This window comes from Lepus europaeus, chromosome 7 (genome assembly GCF_033115175.1).
Source record: "Lepus europaeus isolate LE1 chromosome 7, mLepTim1.pri, whole genome shotgun sequence".
In the NCBI taxonomy this organism is placed as follows: Eukaryota; Metazoa; Chordata; class Mammalia; order Lagomorpha; family Leporidae; genus Lepus; species Lepus europaeus.
In genome coordinates this window covers 20266908-20288269 of record NC_084833.1, presented here as the reverse complement: position 1 = coordinate 20288269, position 21362 = coordinate 20266908, and the positions used below count along the sequence as shown (strand labels likewise).

The window sequence follows — 21362 nt, the reverse complement described above, 5'->3', positions numbered from 1 at the left end:
AGGGCTTTTCCCAGCACCCCGATACCCGCGAGGCAGCTCTGGAGACGCCCTGCAGAGGCTGTGAGAGCCAGGGCTGGAGAAACCTCTCCCACCTTTCCCTCCGGGGCTGGGCACCAGCAAGGGCTGCACGCGGGGCTGCCAGGGGCCCTGGCCACGCTCAGCCCATTCACAAGATGCTCTCCTGCCCACGGGGACGCATGGTGAGATGAAATCGCTGTGGGGAGTGTGGCTCATCTGTGGCCGCTTGGGCACTGAGCCTGGGACTGCCCCTTGGGACGTGGCCTGTGCCTCGTTCTGGAAGACGATTCAATTGCTTCCCTGGTAGGAAAGAAAAATCTACTGGCCCTGGCTCAGGCAGGTCCAAGGGGGCGCCCTCTGCGTGTCAAGTGTTGGGCTGGAGGCCAGACCCCCGTGTCCCCCAGCCCTTCCTCCAACCTGACCTGGCGTGGGTTTCTCAGACCTCCAGCCCCTGGCCTGAGGGACCCCCGTTTTCTCCTCCTGCGGTTCAGGCAGGGCCCAGCAGGAGGGGTCAAGGCTGGGCTTCCAGAGTCACCCCTGCCTGTGTGAGTCCCAGTCCCTGGCCTCGGGCCCTGGGAGACCCATCCAGTCTCGTCCCCTAACATAGCACTCGAATCACCCGGAAGGATTTAGCCACATGCTGCTTCCGTGCCTCTTCTAACAGGGAGCTCACCACCGCCCAGACAGCCTTTGCTTTCTTTGGGCAGCTTTGCCTTCGGCTGTCCCTCCATCTGCCCTTGGGAAAGGCAGCCCAGCGGTCTGCCAGAGGACAGCGCTGCACCCCTGGGGAGGCCAGCCCTCCCCAGGGCCACCTGCTCGGCACCTGTGCAGAGCCCTAACCGAGCTCTCCCTAGGAGGTAATGGGAAGGCTGATGGTTAGCACGTCCAGAAGTGGGCCAGGGGACCCAGCACAGCCCTGCACACGGTGCAGGAGGGAGAAAGGGGGTGCTCGGGCCTCAGGCCCCGTTTCCCCTCTGCTCTGTGGCCTGTTCGCAACCCCTCTCCAGGGCAGCGGGGAAACAGCTGGGCCTAGTGTCTGCCCCCGGCCCCCTTGGCTGGCCCTGCCCATGCAGCTGTCTCTGGCCAGCTGTCCTGGCCCCAGCCACCCTGCGCTGACTCCCTCTGCCCCACCGGGTCCGAGGGCTGGCAGTTGTCACTCCGGGATTGTCTGGCCTCGAGGGAGGGGTATGGGCAGCCTGCCTCCAGCTTTGCCTTTAAAAATGAAAAAGTATGTATTTCAGTGTTTGAAAGGCAGAGCAGCGGAGAGAGGGGAAGGCTCACTCCCCAAATGCCTACAACAGCCAGGTCTGGGCCAGGCTAAATCCAGGAGCCCAGAACTCCACATGGGTGCCAGGGGCCCAAGTGCTTGGCCCATCTTCTGTTGCCTTCCCAGGCACATTAGCAGGGAGCTGGATCAGAAGTGGAGCAGCTGGGGCTCGAGCTGCAGCTCGTATGGGATGCTGACCGTCCCAGGTGGTGGCTTAACTCGGAGCTCGGTTGGGGCTCTGCACAGGTGCCGAGCAGGTGGCCCTGGGGAGGGCTGGCCTCCCCAGGGGTGCAGCGCTGTCCTCTGGCAGACCGCTGGGCACCAAGCTCCACAGCTGCCTTTCCCAAGGGCAGATGGAGGGACAGCCGAAGGCAAAGCTGCCCAAAGAATGAAGGACCCTCTGGCTCCTCTCTCCTTCCCTGAAGCCCCTTGGAATCGTCCAGGAGGGGCACAGCACGCTCAGCACAGTTTGTGTCATTTCAGAAGCACGTTGCGTGTCACCCATGGAGACGGCGAACCCTTGGAAATCACCCGTGTGTCCAGCCCTAGGGCCGTGGCTGAGGGCTCCGTGGTCTGCTTGTGCCTGGGACTTTTACCTATGGTTACTGGGGAGCTGAGGGGGTTTTATGGGCTCCACAAGCCCCTAGAAAGTGTTTGTTAAAAGCCGTCCGGGTGTCTCTTTTCTGGGGAGCCTCTAAGCTCCATGGTGCTGATGTACGCTGCCCAGCAGGCTGGAGTCCCGTGCAACACGACAGGATCCCGTGTACAGTTCTGCTGTACAAGGGGGCGTGTCATCAGCGCACAGAACTTGCATGTAGTAGAATGAAGAGGGCAAGCAGCTGAACACTCCATACAGGACGAGCCCAGCTTTGTTTAAGACTGTTATACACATGCACGCTCATGTGTTATGTGCACACATGCAGCCCACACCTTCAATATACACTCACATGTGCTTTACATATACATGTCATCTACACACATGCCCACTCACACATTACATACATAACTCACATGCACAGACACATGCTATATACACATGTTACATGCATGTCATATACACATATAACTCACATGCATACATATATTATGTACACACATGCACATTCACACTTATATACATAACTCATGTTACATGCACAAATGTATACACACATGCATGCTCACGTTATACACAATGCACACACATGTTACACACATGCATGTTATATATGCATATCAGTGACACACACTCATGTTTTATCTACACATATGCACTCACACATGTTATACACACACATGCAGCTCACACATTCTAGATATGCACTCATGTGCTTTGCATACACATGTTACCTACACACATGCATGTTCACACATTATCCACACATGTAACATACACACGTTATGCACATGCACACTCATGCTACACAATACATGTTATATATGCATATGCACAGTGACACATTATGTACAGGCACACTCATGTTTTTATGCACATTCACAAGTTATACACACACGCAACTCACATGTTTTATATATACTCACATGTGCTTTACATATCACACACATGCATGTTCACATTATGGACATAACTCACATGCACAAACATGCACACTCACATATACACATGTTATATATATACATACTCTCATGTTCTGTACACACCTGCAACTCACATATTTACATACACACATGCATTTTACAGATACATATTATGTACACACATGTAATTCACACATACACACAACTCATGTTACATACACACATGTACACTCACATGTTATATACAAACATGCAACATGTCACATACATGTTGTATACACATCAATGACATATATGCACACTCACATGTTTTATATGCACCTGCACACAAATTATCTACAAACATGCGACTCACATTCTAAATATACACTCTTACTGCTTCACAATACATGTCACACACCCACATGCATGTTCACATGTTATTTACATACACACTCATATGTTTCACACATGTGTTGCACACGCTATACACGTGCACACCCATGTGTTACACAACACATGTTATATGCACATGCACAGCAGCACATGTATACACACACTCACATGTTTTACACACACACACCCATATGCACACTCTGACATGACAGTTCCTAACATGCTGGTGGTTTTACGTCTGGGTGAGAGGACGATTTGTGATTCCCTGTATCTCTTGGACGCTCCTCGGTGCATGGTTATTGCCTATGTCGTAACAAGGAGGGGGCCGCTCCGTCGGTTTTTGAGAAGCCAGAGCTGCTCGCCTTGGCAGCCCACGCAGCCCCTGCGCTGGGGGTACTCTGTGGGTCTCCCCTCTGGGTTCTGTCAGTCAGCCACCAGCCTCAGCCCCCAGCTCTTCGCCAGAGTCCATCGGGGCCAGTTTCAGAGCTGAGGTTGTGGAAGTGAGGGTCTCACCTCGTAACCTCCCCGCCAGCCACAGCCCCAGTGGAATGGCTGAGCCACCTGCTGACAGCCAGGCGTCAGGTGGCCGATGCCTCTTGTGGGCCGTACTTCCTAGGTGTGGGGCGGGTGCCTCTGTGGGCCTCAGTGTCCCCTAAAGCGGGGACAGTGTTCGTCCCTACCTCCTGCAGTCACTGTGGGAGCCAGCAGAGCTGACGGGGCTGGGCAGCAGGTGCTCTCGGCCTGGGCTGCACCCCCCGGCCGCCTTGCACTGACCTACCTGTCTCCTCTCTCGTCCTCAGAGAGCTCCAGGACCAGCAGCATGGGGGCAGCCTGTGTCAAAGTCACCAAATACTTCCTCTTCCTCTTCAACTTGCTCTTCTTTGTAAGTACAGGCCTGTGCCGCCCTGCCCGCCCCCACAGCCTCTTCTCCCGGGAGGGGACAGTGGTGGGGGCTGAGGACAGACTGGCCAATGGAAACGGGTGGGGGCGGCTAAGAGATTCCTGGCATTCCTGGCGAAGCACTGGATTCTTCTCCCGGCCTTTCTCCACCCGGGAGCCTCCAGAGCTTGGGAGGCCAAGGCTGCAGGGTGTGGGAAGATGCAGCCCAGGGCTCCCTGAGCTCAGTGGGGCTGGGAGAAGCTCCTGGCATCTCTGATCTTGCCCTGGCCACCCCCCTCCAGGTGAAGAACACCCCTGTTACAGCCCCAGGTCTCTGAGCGCCCCTAGAAGGAGAGCAAGGGAGACTCAGCTCCGGTTCCGATCGGGGACACAGTCCCCTGGGGCCGCCCAGATGCCAGCTCCGTGCAAACACCTGGAGCCCTGGATTTCCCCTCTGACCTGGCACCCACTGCCGGCTGCTCGGAGCTGCCAGGATGCCGGGGAGGGGGAGGGTGTGCGGTGGCCTAGGGCTGGGGCTGTGGTTTCTCATCTTACAGGTTCACCCCGTGCTGGGAAAACATCAGATTCCGCAATCCAACGTCTGTCCTGATCCGATTTTTGTGTTCTCCAATGCACAGACTCCTAAGAGCGTGCATGGTTTTGAATGGCAGTGTTGGGTTTCCTGGCCATTTTGCTGGGATCCCCCTCGCTGCTCTGCATCTTCCAAGGTTTCTACAGCAGATATGAATTCTGGGTGTGGGAAGAGGGGGAGTTTTTTACATTACATGTGACATAGGATTCTAGAAAGTTGGAAAACAGGGAAAAGAATCCTCTGGAAGTCTCTCTTAATTTTAACTCAAGGCACAGATGTAAGTGTGTCCCCAACACACGCACACATGTGCACACAGGTGGAAGCCTTGGGGCCGCCTGCCTTGCTGCCTGTCCATCCCAGCCCCAGCCCCATCCCAGAGGGCTGTGCTGCAGCCGCCTGGTGGCTCCAGCTCTGCACTCATGGTAGCCATCCTGGAGCCCACCCCAGCCAGGGCCTGGGCACTGGGGCTGCCTGAGTATGGTGGTCAGGTCCTTCCGGGCAGCTCCGACCGTCTGTAGTGGTGGCAGGCTCTTGAGTCCTGGCCCAGCTGGCAGGGCCTGCAGGGCTGGGTTGGGGTGAGTGCAGGGCTCTGTTCCTGGGGTTTCAGGGACTAGAGCGTGTTTGGGGTCTGGGCAGAGCCCCTCACCCCCACCCCAGCTCCTCAGGATCAGGTGTTAACTATGTGTGTGCTGGAGCCCTAGGGCGAACCCTCTGGAAGTGTGTGTTGGGAGTGGGGCTGCGAAGAGGGGCTTTGGTTTCAGGGGGCTGAGAGGGGGTGACGAGGGCTGCAGGGGCCACGCGAGTGCGTGTGGGCAGCGCTCCACAACCACAGTGTCCACGTGGGATTGCGGATTGCATGCGTTACCAAAATGCCCGTGGACTGAACAAGCGCCCCAGGGTTTGAGGTGACCCAGAGGTGATTTAAAGCCCGGGGGACGTTGAGGGCAGATCACAGATATGGCACCGGCTTAGGAGGAAGGGGCCGGTGCAGCCTCGGGACCGGGGAAGGGGAATCTGTGGCCGGCACCTCGGGGTGTGCAGAGGCCACCCAGCCCCGGGGGCTGAAGAGCCCTGGTGTGGACGCAGATGGAGCTCATGTTCCTGGGGAGAGCGGGCTTCCATCAGGTAATTACTCAGCTGGGTGGGACTGGAGCAGTGGTGGTGGGTGCTAGGAGTGACAGGTAAGGCTAGTGGGGGAGTGCTTATTGGCAAGACTGGGGGAAGGGGCCCCTCGGGGTGGGGGAGGAGCACTGTGGGCCCCTCCAGGGCACAGACCTGCACACTGGGGAGGGGTTACCAGATGAGATTTACAGTTTAGAAGAACAGCTCTAGCAGTTGAGTGTGTGCTGGCTCGGCCCATGTGACCACATGTCCAAAGGGCCCCAGCCACATTCCTAGAGACGCCCAGTGCTGTGGCTGTTCTGGGGTGGAGGATGCCTGGCCAAGCCCCATTTGGAAATGTGGGTCAGGCTGGGGGGTGGCTCACATGAAACAGGCTCTTCAGCCCCAGCCTTGGTTGGTAAAAATGGGGGTACGCTGGGGCTGGCGTTGTGGTGCAGCGGGTGAAGCCACCCCTGGGGACCCCCACGTCCCATATCAGAGTGCCCGGCTGCCCTCCTTACAATCCAGCTCCCTGCTCACGCCTCCTGGGAGGCAGCAGGCGATGGCCAAGTGCTTGGGCCCCTGTCATCCACACGGGAGACTTGGATTGAGTTCCGGGCTCCTGGCCCAGCCCTAGCTATTGTGGCCCTTTGGGAAGTGAACCAGAGGATGGAAGATCTCAATCTCTCTCTCTCTCTGACTCTCAAATAAACAAACTTCTGAAACAAGAAAGGGAAAGGTTGCCATGGTGCCCTTGACCGTTTTGAGTGGCCACCTGGCCCCGCCTCCTCCCTGGCCATCCCTTGGCGGCTGCACCAGCCACACCAAACCATAAGCCTGCGGTCGTGAGGCTGAACGGGCAGCTCTGGGGAGTCCCTGTCTGGGTTCCCCTTGGAGCACTGGGCCGCTAGCGGGCGGTCCGGGGATTATGTTTGCCCACGGGAAACACGGGCTGCCCTGCCTCGAACCTGCTTTGGGGAGAGCTTTCTCCTCCCACCCTGCTGGCAGTGCAGGTGGTGAGCCGGGCTAGGGGTTCCACCCTGGACTGGGAGGTGGGCTGGGGTGGATGGGGGCGGCCGGGGCATCAGGAATCTCTGGGAGCCCAACTCCCAGGTTCTAGAAAACTCCGCTTCCTCCCAGCTAACAGAGTGGAACCCGCCCTCAAGCGGACTCCACTGCCCGGTGTCACGCCATTGCCCTCCTGTCCCCAGAGACCAGCTCTGTGGGCTGGGCTCAGGATGGGTCTCGGATATCTCTGTAGCTCACCAGCCACCCTCCCCGGCTTCTGATGGGTGACCGCGGGGCCTCAGTTTCCCCAGGTGTAAAATGGGGACAAGGAGAGAGACAAACGAGACGGCAGTGATGGCTCTGGGGAGAGATGGGGTCAAGTGTGGGTGGAACCCCTTCCTTCACCACCACGGCCCTCGCCTGCCGTGGGCTGTAAGGGGGCTGGGACTAAGGTGAGGCAGGGGAGGCCCACCCCGCTGAGTCATAGCGGGGCCTGAGGCCGAAGGAAGGATCCGGAACAGGGAGCCTTTCAAGCTGTTATTTCCAAGTGCGATGCGTTGTCGTGGAATTTTTATGTTGCTCTTTAAAAAAGAAGTATGGCCGCCACGCACTGTTGCTCTCGCTGGCTGAGGTTTCTGGTGCCCCCACTGGTAGCTTCATTTTGCACCTGTGCCTCCTGCCTTACCCTGGTGCCAGCTCTGGTTTCGGATCAGGGCAGAGCAGGCTGGCCGAGCTCCTTTGGCCCTGCCCCCGGGGCCATGGGAAGACAGCTGAGATGGGACCCACTAGATGGGCTGTCCACCAGGCAGGCCCAGTCCAGGCGCCTGGGGATGGCCAGCATCATGGGTGACACTGGGCCACCTCTACCCCGTGCCTTGCCCAGACCTCAGGCCCTGGCCCAGCCTTCATCAGCTTGGGGGGCTTGTGGATCAGGGCTGGGGCTCCCCCTGGGGAGGGGAGCTCAGGTTGAGCCAGAGTGAGCCCCAGGACCCAACAGGGTTTGCCACAGAATAGGGGTGCCTTCCTCTGCCTGGGGCTGCCAGGGAAGGCTCCTGGGGAGGGTGGCCTCGTTGCTGAGATCTGAGGACAATTGGACACGGATGTTCAAGTTCAGGGAGGGTCTTCCCCAAAGCTTGGCTTGTTGGGGGAGCTTCCAGGCCCTGAGCTGCACCAGAGCAGAGGGAGGAGGCGGAAAGATCACCCCTGGGCAGGAGGCTGGGCCGGTGGACTCAGCTGGCACACTCATGGCAGTCGGGGTGGGAGGCAGGAGGGTTGCCCGCGTGTGGCCCTGCTGTCTGCACTGCAGGGCTGAAGACCCGGGCAGAGGAAGGGTGGAGGGAGCCCCCTGCACGTCCCCGTGGCCTCCCCTGCCTGGCCTGGGCAGAGGGGACAGCTTGGCCTCCCAGCTGCCCCTGGGCCTCTGCTTACGCTCCCCTCTCCTTGCAGATCCTGGGCGCCGTGATCCTGGGCTTCGGGGTGTGGATCCTGGCCGACAGGAGCAGCTTCATCTCTGTCTTGCGTAAGGACCCCTGTACCCCCCAGGACCCCGTCCCGCCATGGGGGGGGGGGGGCGGGGCGACAAGGCCAGCTCAGGGACTGAGCCAGCTGGGTCCCTGGCAGGGGATTCCAGGAGGAATTTTCTCTCCCTCCCCAAACAAAGCTGCTATTGTCCCTTGAGCACTGGGTGCTGAGAGAGGCCGGTTCTCCCTTTCTGGCCCCTAGGCCGTGACCTTGGTTGGGAAAGCCTCGGTGTCAGGTCCCTCTGCCTCAGCTCCCAGGGCAATACAGGGGTGGGAGGCTGTCAGGTGGTGCACCTGTGCGGGGATGGGAAGGTACCAGGAGCGGCGCTCACTGATGCATTATGGGCTGTGTGTTTTGCCTAATCCTGCGGCAGCCCTGCAGGCACTGCTGTTCCTTCCCAGCCTCTCAGGCTAAGAACCAGAGGCTCAGGGAAGTTTCCATCTCTTGCTGGAGTTTCTGGCTGGGGGGTGACGGCCTCGAACCCCAAGAGCTGTGATTCCATCAGAGCAGCATGCGGCAGGGGTGGGCCACACCACGGGAGCCCTTACCCTCCCTCCTCAAAAAGAGGACCTTTGGAGCCCTGACACGGTGAGAAGTGCCTTTCTCCTGGTCTTGGTTTCCTCCCAGAAGCCTTCCAGGCTTGCCACGCCCATCTCTCCCCAAGATGGGAGGCGGAGGTAGGGGAGGACACAGCAGTGTCACTCCCTCTCTGAGTGCACGCTGGCTCACTTCCCCTCCCAGCAGCTGCCCCAGGACAGCTGGCCCACGACAGCTGCTTGATTTGAATAAAACGGAAGTGGGCAAGGATGGCATGATGGAGGGGTCGCACCTGTCACTCTGGCCCCAGGAGACTGGGCCGCCCCTCTGAGACGGAAGCAAGGAGGCCCCGCCCTCCACCCTCTCCCTGCTCCCCCGGGGCTCTCAGTCCCTGTGTGCTGAGGGCCATGTCCTGCTCTGTGCAGCCCCAGGCTGCCAGTGCACTCTCTCCCCAGCCCTGATTGGCTGCAGACTCCCCCTTGGCCATGGCCCACACCCAGGGCAGAAGGCAAAGTCTGTAGGCCCAGCCCGCCCTTGGCAGCGTATCTGCCCTCTATACCCTGCCCAGGGCTCCCCGGGGGTGTGGGAGCTCCCTGTGTCGATCTGGAGCCTCACGCTGGCCAGAGGCGCCAGGGCTGCCTTTCCACCTGGGTCCCCTCCAGCAAGGATCCGACCCCTTTGTGTGGGAGGGGCTTCTGGGGTGATCCCACCAGCAGCAGGGTTCAGGGACATTACTCACAGTGTGGTCACAGTTTGCAAGGGTAAACTGAGGCTGGGGGAGTGGCTGAGTCACACGGCAAGCAGGGGTCCGAGCTGGGAGCCACGGCTCCTGACCTGCATCGAATCCCTGAATCCACGAGCCTGGGCATTACTGTTCCAATTTTACAGAGCAGGAAACTGAGGCACAGATGTCGCTTGCTGCCCAAGGGCAATAACTTAAAGGGGAGCTGGAATGTGAATGGGGGCGTGGGGCGCAGCCCTGAGCTGTGACCTGGACCCCTTTACCCCATGACCCACGCTGGCACAGCGCATGGTGCAGGGGTGGCCATGGAGCATCCTGCCCTGCTCACATCCGGGCTCTGCCGCCTGCCAGCTGTGTGACACTCACTCGGCAAGGTCCCTCCCCTCTCTGCGCTGAAGGTCACAGGGTCATCGTGAGATGGTCCACGCTCAGAGTTCAGCCGGACAGAAGGGACCGCTCGGCAGGCTGCGTCCCTTGGCATCATTGCCATCACGTCCCGGGAAGCAGGACTTAGTCCCATTCTACAGAGAGAGGAGCGGAGCCTGGTGGCCCACACTCAGAGTGCATGGGCAGCAGAGCTGGGCCCCAGCCCCTTTAACCCCGGGCCCCATGCCTTCTGCCTCTCTGCTCCCTGCTGGCGTGGCAGGAGCCAGGGGTTCTCTGCTGCGCACAGGGGACAGGCCACCCAGGACACACACTCTCCCCTTCCCTAAGCCTGAGATCCAGAGTGACATTGAAGTCAGGGGCTGAGCCCCGGGTCTCTGAGCCCCGGCTCCTTGCAGACAGAGCTGGTGGCTGTGCTTAGACCGTGCAGGACGCGCCCGACAAAGGGCCTGGCCCGGGGCTGGCACCCAGTGGCTGTGCAGGCAGTACCAGCTTTGTTGTTTCTGGGAGCAGTCCCCAGGAAGCCAAACCCAGGAAGTTTTGGCGAAGGGAGCCGATGGCCTCCCCCTGTCCACGTCGCTGGCTGCTGAGAGCCAGGGCGGCCAGGGCCCGAGTGAGGAGCTCCCCTCCCTCCATTCATCCCAGCCGGGCCTCCACCCTGGCTTCCTGGGGGCGCCCTGCCCTGGCACCCTGGGATTCTTTCTGAGCTGCAGAACATTCTGTCCGTGACCAGGAAGTAGAGCTGGCTCGCACGGCCGCCTGCCCACCCCCGCCAGCGTGGGGCTGCTTCTTCAGTGGCCAGGCTGGGGATCTCAACCCCATCAGGGTTGGGGGTCGCAGTCAGCCAGGCATGCACTCTCTCTCCTGGCCTCACTCATTAAAAATGCAGACCCGTGGCCTTCTCTCAGCTGGGTCTTTGGAGCTGTGTCCCTAAGACGGTCCTCCGAGGCGTTCCTTTGGGGAACATCGCTCTCCAGCCACCTCCCCACAGGTGCCACGCCTGGCCCCCTGGAGCACCTGTGGCTGGCTGAGCCAAGACGTGGAAGGGTGTTCCCTGTGGCATTCTAGGGGCTGCACACCTTGGGGTATGGCCCACGGCAGCCAATGGGCTGCAGACTGGCCTGAGCTTGGGGGTCCACCGGGCTTCCGGGGAGGAGCCAGGCACGGGACTTCTGTCCCCGCCCACCAGCAGCCTGGAGAGAATTTCTTGCGGCTGGGCCCCTCGCTCTGACCCCCGAATGCCACTGCTCCTCTCTGGACCAGGCTTTCTTGCCTTCTTGCCCCTCTTCCAACACACAGAGTTTATATCCTCCTCCAGCCTCTGCACCTGCTATGCCGCCACCTGGAAGGCGTTTTCCCCTCAATCTCCAGCCTCCACTTGCCTGACTCAGATGAAACCAGCTCCGACCACCTCCCCCAACCATTCTAGCTCAGGCCAAGCCCCCTGCGGTTGTCTCCAGTGTAACCCACCCTCAGATCTTCATGGCCCTTAATGCAGCCAGAAAATCTGAACAAGGGATGGGCGCTGGGCGCCACGGGGAAGACCCCGCTGGAGTCCGTGCATCCCACGTCAAAAGCCTGTGTTCTGGTGCAGGCTCCACTCACAATGCCAGCTTCCTGTGCACGTGCCCCCTGGGAGGCAGCACGTGATGGCTCAAGAGTGTGGGTCCCCGCCCCCCACTCAGGAGACTCGTATTGAGTTCTGGGCTCCTGCCTTCAGCCTGACCCAGCCCTGTCTGTTGCTGGCATTTGGGGAGTGAGCCAGAGGATGGAAGCTCCCTCTGTGGCATTCTCTCTGTTTCTCTTTCCGTCTTTCTCTCCCTCTCATATAAGCAATCAGTCAATGCACTCCGGATGAGCATACTTCCAAACATTTGTGGGAAAATGCACATTATAAAAAAGAATTGCATGGATTAAAAAAAAATAAAACAAGCACCAAAATAAACTTATCTTTGAAGTCCCATTTTCCATGAACTTTCTAAAGTGCCTTGGGTTCTTCGCTTGTTGTCCCCACGTCTCTCCCCCACCCCCCGCCAGATGTCAGGGCTTGTCCGCCCGCCTTCTGCTGCCCCAGGCGTGAGCACAGCGCCCCGTTAGGGCTTTGGGCCCAGATGCATGAACAAGGCTCGCCCCTGTATCCGTGCCCGTGCAGCAGTGCCAAGTGCAGGGCCCTGGAGTCTGCTTATTTCCAAACCCCAGCTGCAGCCTTGGCACTGGTAACCCCGCCTGTGAAATAGCCATGGCTCACGCCACTTGGAGACGGGGTGGGTCAGGCCCCCGAGGCCCGGAGAGTGGGCAGGAAGTGATGATGTTTATTGTGATGTAGACAAGAAGGAAAGTGGCCCGGCACTAGCCGGGAGTGGTCCTGTTGGGGGCCCTAGCAGGCCCGTTGTTGGTTGAATTAGAAGTACTTGCGGCGCTCACTGGGCTTTTGCACTGTTTGGCCAGCAGGGGGCTCAGCAGGACCCAACCGCAGCCCCTGTCTCTCTGGTGTTTCACCTGCAGAAAATGTAGTCCTACCCGATCCCCGCAAGTGCTAGGGTGTGCGCTCAGCGTGTGTCAAGGCTGGGGACACATCCACGGCGGGCGGGCGGGCAGCTTGCAAGGGGCCGAGGGAGCCAGTTCCCAGTCTGGTGGCAGGAGGCTGGTAGGGGCAATCGTGGTGGACCCCAGTACCTTGAAGCCGAGGAGGAGGAGGGAGGAGCAGACCCGGAGCCTTGGGCTGGGTCTTTGTGCACCTGCTGGGCCTGCAGGCTCTGTCCTAACTGGTTCTGGGCTTACTAATGAGCGGCTGTGCTTCTGCTTCCCTTAGAGACGTCCTCCAGCTCTCTCAAGATGGGAGCCTACATCTTCATCGGCGTGGGGGCGGTCACCATGCTCATGGGCTTCCTGGGCTGCCTTGGCGCCATCAACGAAGTCCGCTGCCTGCTGGGGCTGGTGAGTGCCCGCCCCTGCACAGCCGCCGCCCGCCCGCCTCCCTCGTCCAGCCAAGGTCTGGCTGGGGCATTTCTCCCCTGGTCTCACGCCAGGCCTGCTCTGTGTCCCTAGTACTTCGCCTTCCTCCTCCTGATCCTCATTGCCCAGGTGACCGCAGGGGTCCTCTTCTACTTCAACGTGGGCAAGGTAAGCCCCCCGTCTCCCCCAGCACTGTCCCAGACCAGCACGCACATGTAAGGGATTGGCCCTGGGTGTTGGGGTGGTCAGGCGGGCATGGTGGGGGCTGTGGGATTGGAGGGGGCGCATCCTCAGGAGGCAGCTTCCGGGGGCAGGGTCGCTGCTGGGCTGAGCCGTGTCCACCGTACCCGGCCACTTGCTCACTGTGTGGCCTCGGCCAAGCTGCCTGCCCTCTCTGTGCCTGCATTGCTGTCAGTACAAGGGAGACAGCATTGTCCTATGCACTTGGGGAGACCATCTCCGTGAGACACTTAGCACAGGCGCGCGTGGTGTGGTAACGGTTCGGGAAATGTTCGTCCGTCTTGCTGTTGCTAAGGGACCTTGGCAAGTGTCACATCCAGGGGACCCATGCGTCGCTGGGGCCCAGGGAGGAGCCTGTTAAATCGTGAGTCCTGTGTCGGAGGGGAGCTGTCCGGCTTGCAGGAGTAGAAACCCAATAGCCCTTGCTCTGGCTTCCCAGGACGGGCTTTCCAAGGGCGGCTGAGGAAGTGACTATTTGTGAAGACAGAGCACAAGAGGGAAAGGGGCCCTGGGGACGGCCGCTGGGTGGGCCACACTCAGCTGTGATTGTCCCTGTGATCTTGTCCGGAGTGGCTGTGCATGCCATAGAATCTTCTAGAAGCTCTAGAGACACTGTCTCATCCACACGACCGCTCTGCTGGTGAAGTTCTGTGTTGCCAGGTGGAGACGCAGCTGCTCCAGGAGATGAGTGACAGGCGCGTCGATAGTGGTAACCGGAGCCTGTACCCTCCGGGCAGCTGGCCCCGCGCAGGCCATCAGCTGCCAGGGACAGGGTGGGTCACTCTCTCAGCTTCGTCCTCCCGCTGGCCCTGCCCAGGTCACCGCCAGGCCATGGGAGAAGCTCCATCCCACAGGTGGCTCCAAGGCCGGAGCCCACCCTTGCCCGCAATCCACTGCACTTCGGCCCATGTCCCAGCTAAGCCTTGGGGGTCCTGCCTCCATCCAGGGCCGGCTGCCAGCACCGGCTCCCAGCGCCTGCCCACCCAAGGGGCTAGCAGAGCACAGCAGATGGCCAGACGGGCTCCTGCCTTTGGTCTTAGATCCTGCTTGGAACGGAGCCAAGCGAACACGGTATCAACAGCGACCCCTAACGGTCGTTACAAGACAAAGCAGGCCTGGTGCTAACAGCACTCAGCACACAATGCATGTGGTTATTCGTCCGCCAATGCTGTGCGACTCCAAGTACTCATATACCCATTTTCAGTCATGGAAGCTGAGGCCCAGAGAGGCGAAGGAGCCCGCCCCAGTTCTCACAGCTGGTCAGTGGCGGGGCCAGGAAACAAGCATTGTGCTAGCACCTGTCTGAAGCTGCTTTGCTTATGTATCGTCTACACCCAAGATACACATGGCCCTGCAGGGTTTAAATTGAGCCCTGAGCTTCCTGGCAGGCAAGGCAAAGGGGGAAGTAGAGGACTTGGTAGATGAAGACGCTCATCTGGCTATTGGACAGGAAGCCAGCGGTTAGGGAGGGAAACTCGTTTCCAGCAAGAGGGTTGCGGGTCCACTCTTCATGGCTGTCCACGGCTTCTTGGGCACCCTGTCAGCTGCAAGGGGAGGGGCCCGGCCCCGGGAGCTGAGCCCCCATGACTCAGAAGCTGCTGGCCTCGGCAGGGACCTCTGGCCGCCCACCCCATCCCCGTGTGACTCACTGTCCCGCAGCCCCGAAGAATGTGCCGCTGGCTGTGCAGGCACTGGCTGCGGGCCGGGTCCCAAGCCGGTAACTTGCTGTGCCTCTCAGCTTTACCAACACTTGCCAATTTAAGAAACTGAGGCCCAGCCGCACACAGTGCCTCTTGGCTGCGGCCATACCAGCTCGGAGGCATCGAGTGGAGATTTCCATCCTAATCTGTCCCTACTCCACGCTGCTGCACCCCACCCCCAGCCCCAGGGACCACGGAGGTCTTCGCCTGGCTAAGCCACAGAGCCCCCACCAGCCCCAGGCTGCACAGCTCACTCCCCCTGCCACAGCCAGCCACCATGGCCTGCTCCGTTTCCAGGGCAGCAGGAGAAATTTCCAGGCGGTGCAGGGGAAGCCCCCCTGCCACTGGGCTGGGTGATTTAGCGTGTCTTCGCCAGCACGCTGTAAATCCTGCGGAAAGACTAAACATTCCCCGGGTGCTGTTTATCCCTCAGCTGAGGTCCAGCTGGGAGGCGGGACGGCCCGGGGAAGCCGAAGGGCCCGGCTTTGGCCATGGGCCTGCCGGGCGGGAGGGTGGAGCGAGCTCCTGGGCTCCCCGGAAGGGGGTCTCTGGGCTGCCCTTGAGCCGGACCCCACCCTGGGGGCAAGCGGGGATGCTGGTGGCCTTGGGCGAGGCACGGAGCTGGCTCCGCTTCTGTCCACCGAAGAGGGAGGGCAAATGTGGACAGAGGCTTGATGAGAGCTGCCGGCCGAGGGCCACGCTGGAGCCCCTGCTCTGAGGCCCCTGGGCCTTGGTGTCCTGCTTTGGCAAATGCTGGGCCGCTGCCGCCCGTCGGCCCTTCTGAAACCCGCAACATGCTGTGCAGCCCAAAATGAACTTCGGCCACGAGAGGGGACCTGAGTGGGAGGACGATGCCATCCAGGCGTCTGTAGCGTCACCGCGGGTTCAGCATCATTGCCACCCTTGTTGGCTTCACGGGAGGGGCGGGAGGAAGGAGGTGTGATAGTGTCTCCTAGGATGTAACGGGCACGGTGCCCTCACGTGAGCCGTACCGCTGACCCTGCCAACAACCTGGGCAGGTGAGGCGGCGGGGGCTCCATGAGCCTCTGCCTGGGGTGCGAGCAGAAGGCTCTAGGGCTGGGAGCTTGGAGGGAAGGGTGGTGGCAGCGGCTGGGCTGTCCTGCTCCCCAGCGAGCGGCCAGGAAAACTGGGAATTCCTTTCCCCACACCCCTCCCACCCAGGAAGCCCAGCGCGGCAGGTGCACGCGTGGCCTCGTGCCACAGGTGGTGAGACGGGCTCCCGGGGACAAAGCGTTCTGTGCACTGGCCGCTCGCTGCACGGGAACTCCCTGGTCTGCTGGCTTGGTCCCCACGGGCGGGCCGTGGGAGGGACAGCTGAGCCTGGGACAGGGACAAGGGACCTTTCTCTGTCCTGGTGGGAAGGGAGTGGGAGGTGCCCAGGCTGCCCGTCTGGAAAGGGATCGGGGAGAAGGGGATGGAATTCCTGCCGGGGAACTGGCTCTGTGGGACCAGTACCTGCCTCAAGGCCTCCCCCAGGGACCTGGCAGGGGCTGCGGGGGGCCGTACAGTGGGACTCTGGGGGGCGCAGCCAGGCTTTCAGGAGAGACTCGGGGTCTGCACCCCATGCCCTGCCATTGGCAGTGGCCATGGCCTTGGTTCCCATCAGGAAGGGGGGACACGGTCTCCCAGCAAAACCTTTGGCGTGGTCACCTGTAGAGGGCCTGGGGGGAGGAGGTCAGGACGTGGATCTGTCACATGGCATCTGGGGACCCCGTTCTTGGGACAGGGGGGTCAGGATGCCATTCCCAGGAGCAGAGGGGCTCACCTGGTAGGCTCTCCTGGGGGAAGAGGTGGGACCCAGGCTCCGACACCTGGGTGCTCTCTCTGGGGAGAGGGGTGCCCTGAGCAGTGCCAGCCGGGATTGGTGGAGTGGGGGGAGGGGACGGAAATGCCTGCGGGAAGGTAGAAGCCCCCTGGGCACCTTTTCAAGCCAGCCCCTTGTATCAAGGGCCCCTGGCCCTGCCAGGTGCCGCTGTGTGAGGTACTGAGCTACCTACCGCAGGGAGCATGCAAGCAGAGCCTGGAAAAGTCTGACTCGCCAGACGCAAAGGTGTCTTCTAATTCCGAGCGTGAAAGCACAGCTCTGGGGTGGGGCTCAGTGCAGTTGCCTGGGGGCCTGGCCCAGCCTCTGGGCAGGTGGAGGCAGCAGGAGGCTGGGTGGACCTGCACCAATCCGGGTGGCACCTGGGCCCTGCCGTCGCTGGCTGTGTGACCTGGGGAAGCTGCGACAGCTCTCTGAGCCCCAGTTTCTCTCCAGGGGAATGGGGGGCATGTGGCGGAGGCAGGGCCTGGCCCCATGGCACCGTGGGAAGATGGGGGTGTGTGATGCTGCCTTTGGGGGGCCCCATGCAGAGGGGTGATCGGCCATGGTAGGGCGAAGAGCACAGGCAGAGGTCTGGGCACCTGCACCAGCGGCGGCCAGGGACGTTCTGGAAATCGCACATTTTTGAACAAGGCCCCTGGAATTTCACTTTGCACCGGGCTGGGTGGGGCTCCCTGTTGGTGACAGCTCCCAGCGGGTAGGCCACAGCCCACCCCTGAGCCGCTCGCTGCACCCAGGGTGTGGACGGTGCTAACCGACATCTCGGTTGCCTGGGGTGATGGAGGGTGGTGACCACCGATGGAAGGAGCTGCCATTTCAGAAAGATAGAACCAGTGACCTCCCCAGCCCACAGTGGCTTCCCCAGCACAGGCGCCCTAGGCCTCGGTGCCATCCAGGCCAAAGCAGCTCCGGTGGCCATGGTACCAGGGCCCCAGAGGAGGAGGATGAGGAGGATGTGGGGTTTCCATGGAAACCACCAGTGGAAACCACCCAGCCTCCATCACCTTCTCATTTCGGGGGCCTGGGAGGGGAACAGGGAAGTGTGGGTTGCGGTGTCAGCCACGCCGGCCCAAAATAGAGCCTGGGTCAGGGGCAGCAAGGGAGCGGGGTGGGCAGGAAGGAAGTGGGAGAGGCAGCTCTGCACCCCGCTGCTCGGGGGACCTCTCCTTGGCACACCCCGGGGACTGTCCGCTCGGAGTGGAGCCGAGATGGTTGGGAGGAGAAAAGACCCAAGATCTCCAGATGACGGGCAAACTGCTTAGCTCCCCTCGGCCCCACTGCAGAACTGGGGGACCTGCTTCAGGGTGCAGCCATGTGCTCTAAATGCCCATGCAGCACAGTGGGGAGAAGCTCGGGTCCAAGCCTCAGCTCATCCCCTCGTTGGCTGTGTGGCCTTAGACAAATTAATAAACCTCTCTGGGCTTGTATTTTTTCTGCATCTCTGGAACAAGGGATCGGGCTCAGCATCTGGGCCAGAGAATTCAATGGGGGCCGTGCCCACCACAGCATCTGGCAGACAGCAGGCGCTCCACTAGAGCTGGCCGAATCCAGGTGGATGAAGCTGGCCAGGTGGAGCCGAGCCAGGCCTCGCTCTCTGCAGCGGGCTGATGGCTCAGGGAGGCCCCGCACTGGGCGCCGGGGGCCCCGAAGGTGCCAGGGGGAGGATCGAGAACGAACTGTGGATGCTTGCAAGCTGGGAGCCTGCCCCCCGGGGTTGTGTTCGGACAAGAGGGGGCAGGACAGGGCGCGGCAGTGCGGGAAGGCGTGAGCCGAGCGGCACCCTGACCCCGGCCCGTGCCGCCCCGCTGCAGCTGAAGCAGGAGATGGGCGGCATCGTGACCGAGATCATCCGGAACTACAACGCCAGCGGTGAGGACAGCCTGCAGGAGGCCTGGGACTACGTGCAGGCTCAGGTACGGGCGCCGGCCGTGGGGCGGGGCGCCCTGCTCCCTGCATCCGTGAGAGTCAGGCTCTGTTCTCCGTGCCCCACGCCAGCTCCCCTCCTCCAGCCCACACCACAGGCCTGTGCTCCGGGGACCCGTCTAGGGGGCAGCTGCAGGGCTCCTGGCGCTTCGGTGTGTGGCCCCAGGGAAGCGGGGCAATGCTCCGAGTCCTGGAAGAGCCCAGGAGCGCTGGCTCATTTTGCTCAGGTGGAAGAGAGCCGATGGGTGGGTGCCCCGCCCTGCAAACCGGTCAGCTCCTCCCAGACAGCCGGGCGCGAGAAATGAAACTAGAGTTGAGACCGCCTGGAGCCCCAGCATCCGTGAGCGTGCCTGGCACGCCCCCTGCTGGCCACTGGCCGCCGGGCTGGCCTCGCTGCACGTGCCTGGCACGCCCCCTGCTGGCCACTGGGGGCCGGGATGTAACGCAAGGAAGCCATCCACCTGGGGAGCCCTGCTGGGCACCTGGGCTGGCAGCTCCCCCGCGCCGCCCCGTCCCCTTCCCCCAGGGACCCGAGCGAAGCAGCTGGTGCCACAGGCGGGTGGCACACGCCCGTGCCAGGCGCTCTGCCTGCCTCACCCCATTCAGGCTTGCAGGGCCATTACAAGGGCTACAGACGGGGTCATTGCACAGATAAGAAAACAGAGGCCAGTGCCTCGAGCCAGGCTGCTCTGGCGGCAGGTGGACTCCGAGCCCCGAATCCTAGACCCTCTAATCCCCCGGGGAGGGGCTGCCCTGGGGCGGGCAGAGGGCGCAGCAGCCTGTCCCCGCCCTGCGCAGGTGCGGTGCTGCGGCTGGGTCAGTTTCTACAACTGGACGGACAATGCCGAGCTCATGAACCACACCGAGGTCACCTACCCCTGCTCCTGCGAGGACAAGGGGGGCGAGGACGACGGGCTGCCGGCAGCAGGGGGCTTCTGCCAGGCCGACAGCAACAGGACCCAGAGCGGCAACAGCCCGGAGGACTGGCCCGTGTACCAGGAGGTGCGTGTGGGGCTCCTCCCTAGGGTGTTCGGGGCCGCCGTCGGTCTGGGCGGGGGTGGCCCCATGGCGGGGAGAGGGTGACGCGGCCCTGTTCTCCCCGGCAGGGCTGCATGGAGAAGGTGCAGGCGTGGCTGCAGGAGAACCTGGGCGTCATCCTGGGCGTGTGTGTGGGCGTCGCGGTCATCGAGGTCGGCCCTTCCCCCACTGCTCCCCCACCCCACCCCCCACCCCCAATGAGCGGCCTGTGCGGCCTCAGATGAGGCGCTGTCCCTCTCTGGGCCTCCCCCGGCTGCCTGCGTCACACAGTGGTCGTGACCCGTTTAATCCAGATCGGAACCCGGGTGCGAGGCTGGGGGGCGGCGGGGCTCTGGGGCGCCGGGCAGGTGGGTGGGCGGCCGGGGGCGCCGGGCTGATTCTCCGTGTCTCGCCGACAGCTCCTGGGGATGCTGCTGTCCGTGTGCCTGTGCCGGCACATCCACTCCGAGGACTACAGCAAGGTCCCCAAGTACTGAGGCGGCTGGGCCCCCACCTCCCGGCTGGGACAGCGCCCTCAGGACTCCCTGGGGCTCTCCCGGCCCCCTCCCCCCAGCCCTCTCCCCCCTCACTGCTAAGGCCTCTCCTGCCCTGGCTGGAGGTTGGGGGCTGCCTGGGACCTGGCCCTCTGCCCCCGCCCCTCAGCTGCTGGCTGTGGCTCCGGCTGTCCTGTGGTCCCTCTTCTCACTGGCCACCAGGGTCCTCTTGGCCGCTCAGCGGAAAGGCCCCCTGCAGCGCCCCTGTGCAGGCGGCCTGGATGTCCACCTGCTCCTGGGAGGTGGCTGTCACCCAGGGAAAGGGTGGAGGAGGGTGGGGAAGCCCCCACCCCACCCCTCCATTAGGGGACCGCCCACTGGCCGAGTGGTCCTGGCTTCCACTCGGACACTTGTACCTTTGGTTTTTCACTTTGTTATTGAAGGGAGGGGTGGGGGTGGGCTTTACCTGAGACCCAGGGGCAGATCCCCTCCCCCAGGCCACACTGTGCGGGCAGGCCCCAAGGGACCTGGCCTGCTTCTGCGCCCTCAGGGGGCGTGGCCCAGAGCCGCCCAGGGCAGGAGGGAAGTCTGTCTTCTCCCGGTTGGTTTGGAGAGCTGTCCTCTGCTCCACCCCTACCCCCGCCCCAGGAGGGGCCGTGGGGGAGGGGGCTGTGAGTGCACAGTTCTGTTAACCATCTTCAAGACTTGCAGACTGACTATTAAAGCGGATTTGTAACAATCCAGCCTGAGATGCAGGGGACCTGCTGCCTGGAGGAGAGGGTGAGAGCAGTGGGGGGAGGGGCGGCCGCGGCCCAGGTTCTCACCAGCCGCCTCCAGGCTGCTACACGCAGAGCACTGTGGGCCGGGCTCTGGCCCGCCTGCCGCCCCGGTGCCTGGGCTTTGTCTGTTTGGGTGTTGGGACAGGTGCAGAGCAGAGCTCTCGGCCAGCTGCTTCTGGCCCTGGGGCACAGGTGACCCCAGAAGGCGTGCAGAAAGTGGGCTGACAAGGTTAGGGTGGGCAGTGAGGCCACAGGATGAACTTGACCTACCCTTGTAGAGCATCTGGCTTTTGCACAGATGTAGGGGAAGCCAACCTGTTCATACTAAAGCCATAGGCTGCAGTGAGGTGTGCGGAACCAGGGGGCCTCGGAGGAAGCTCTGTGCACAGCAGGTATGGCTGGGCCCCGTCGCGCCCTCTGCCCAGGGTCCTAAAATCCGGGAGGTTTCTTGCTCCGCTCGATCCTCCTC

The 21362-nt window shown here is 61.7% G+C and overlaps 1 protein-coding gene across 2 annotated transcripts in view; it reads left to right on the top strand.

Annotated features, from left to right (window-relative positions):
- The window catches only part of CD82 (CD82 molecule), a 43884-nt gene extending 23021 nt beyond the window's left edge, over positions 1-20863 (top strand). For both annotated transcript variants that reach the window (XM_062198023.1, XM_062198024.1), the window contains exons 3-10: positions 3979-4061; positions 8205-8277; positions 12755-12879; positions 12991-13065; positions 18492-18593; positions 19402-19605; positions 19710-19793; positions 20040-20863. In XM_062198023.1, the coding sequence (XP_062054007.1) occupies positions 3999-4061; positions 8205-8277; positions 12755-12879; positions 12991-13065; positions 18492-18593; positions 19402-19605; positions 19710-19793; positions 20040-20117 (804 nt within the window). In that variant the 5' untranslated portion in view covers positions 3979-3998 and the 3' untranslated portion in view covers positions 20118-20863. The remainder of the gene's footprint in view (positions 1-3978; positions 4062-8204; positions 8278-12754; positions 12880-12990; positions 13066-18491; positions 18594-19401; positions 19606-19709; positions 19794-20039) is intronic.
- Positions 20864-21362: the final 499 nt, after the last annotated feature.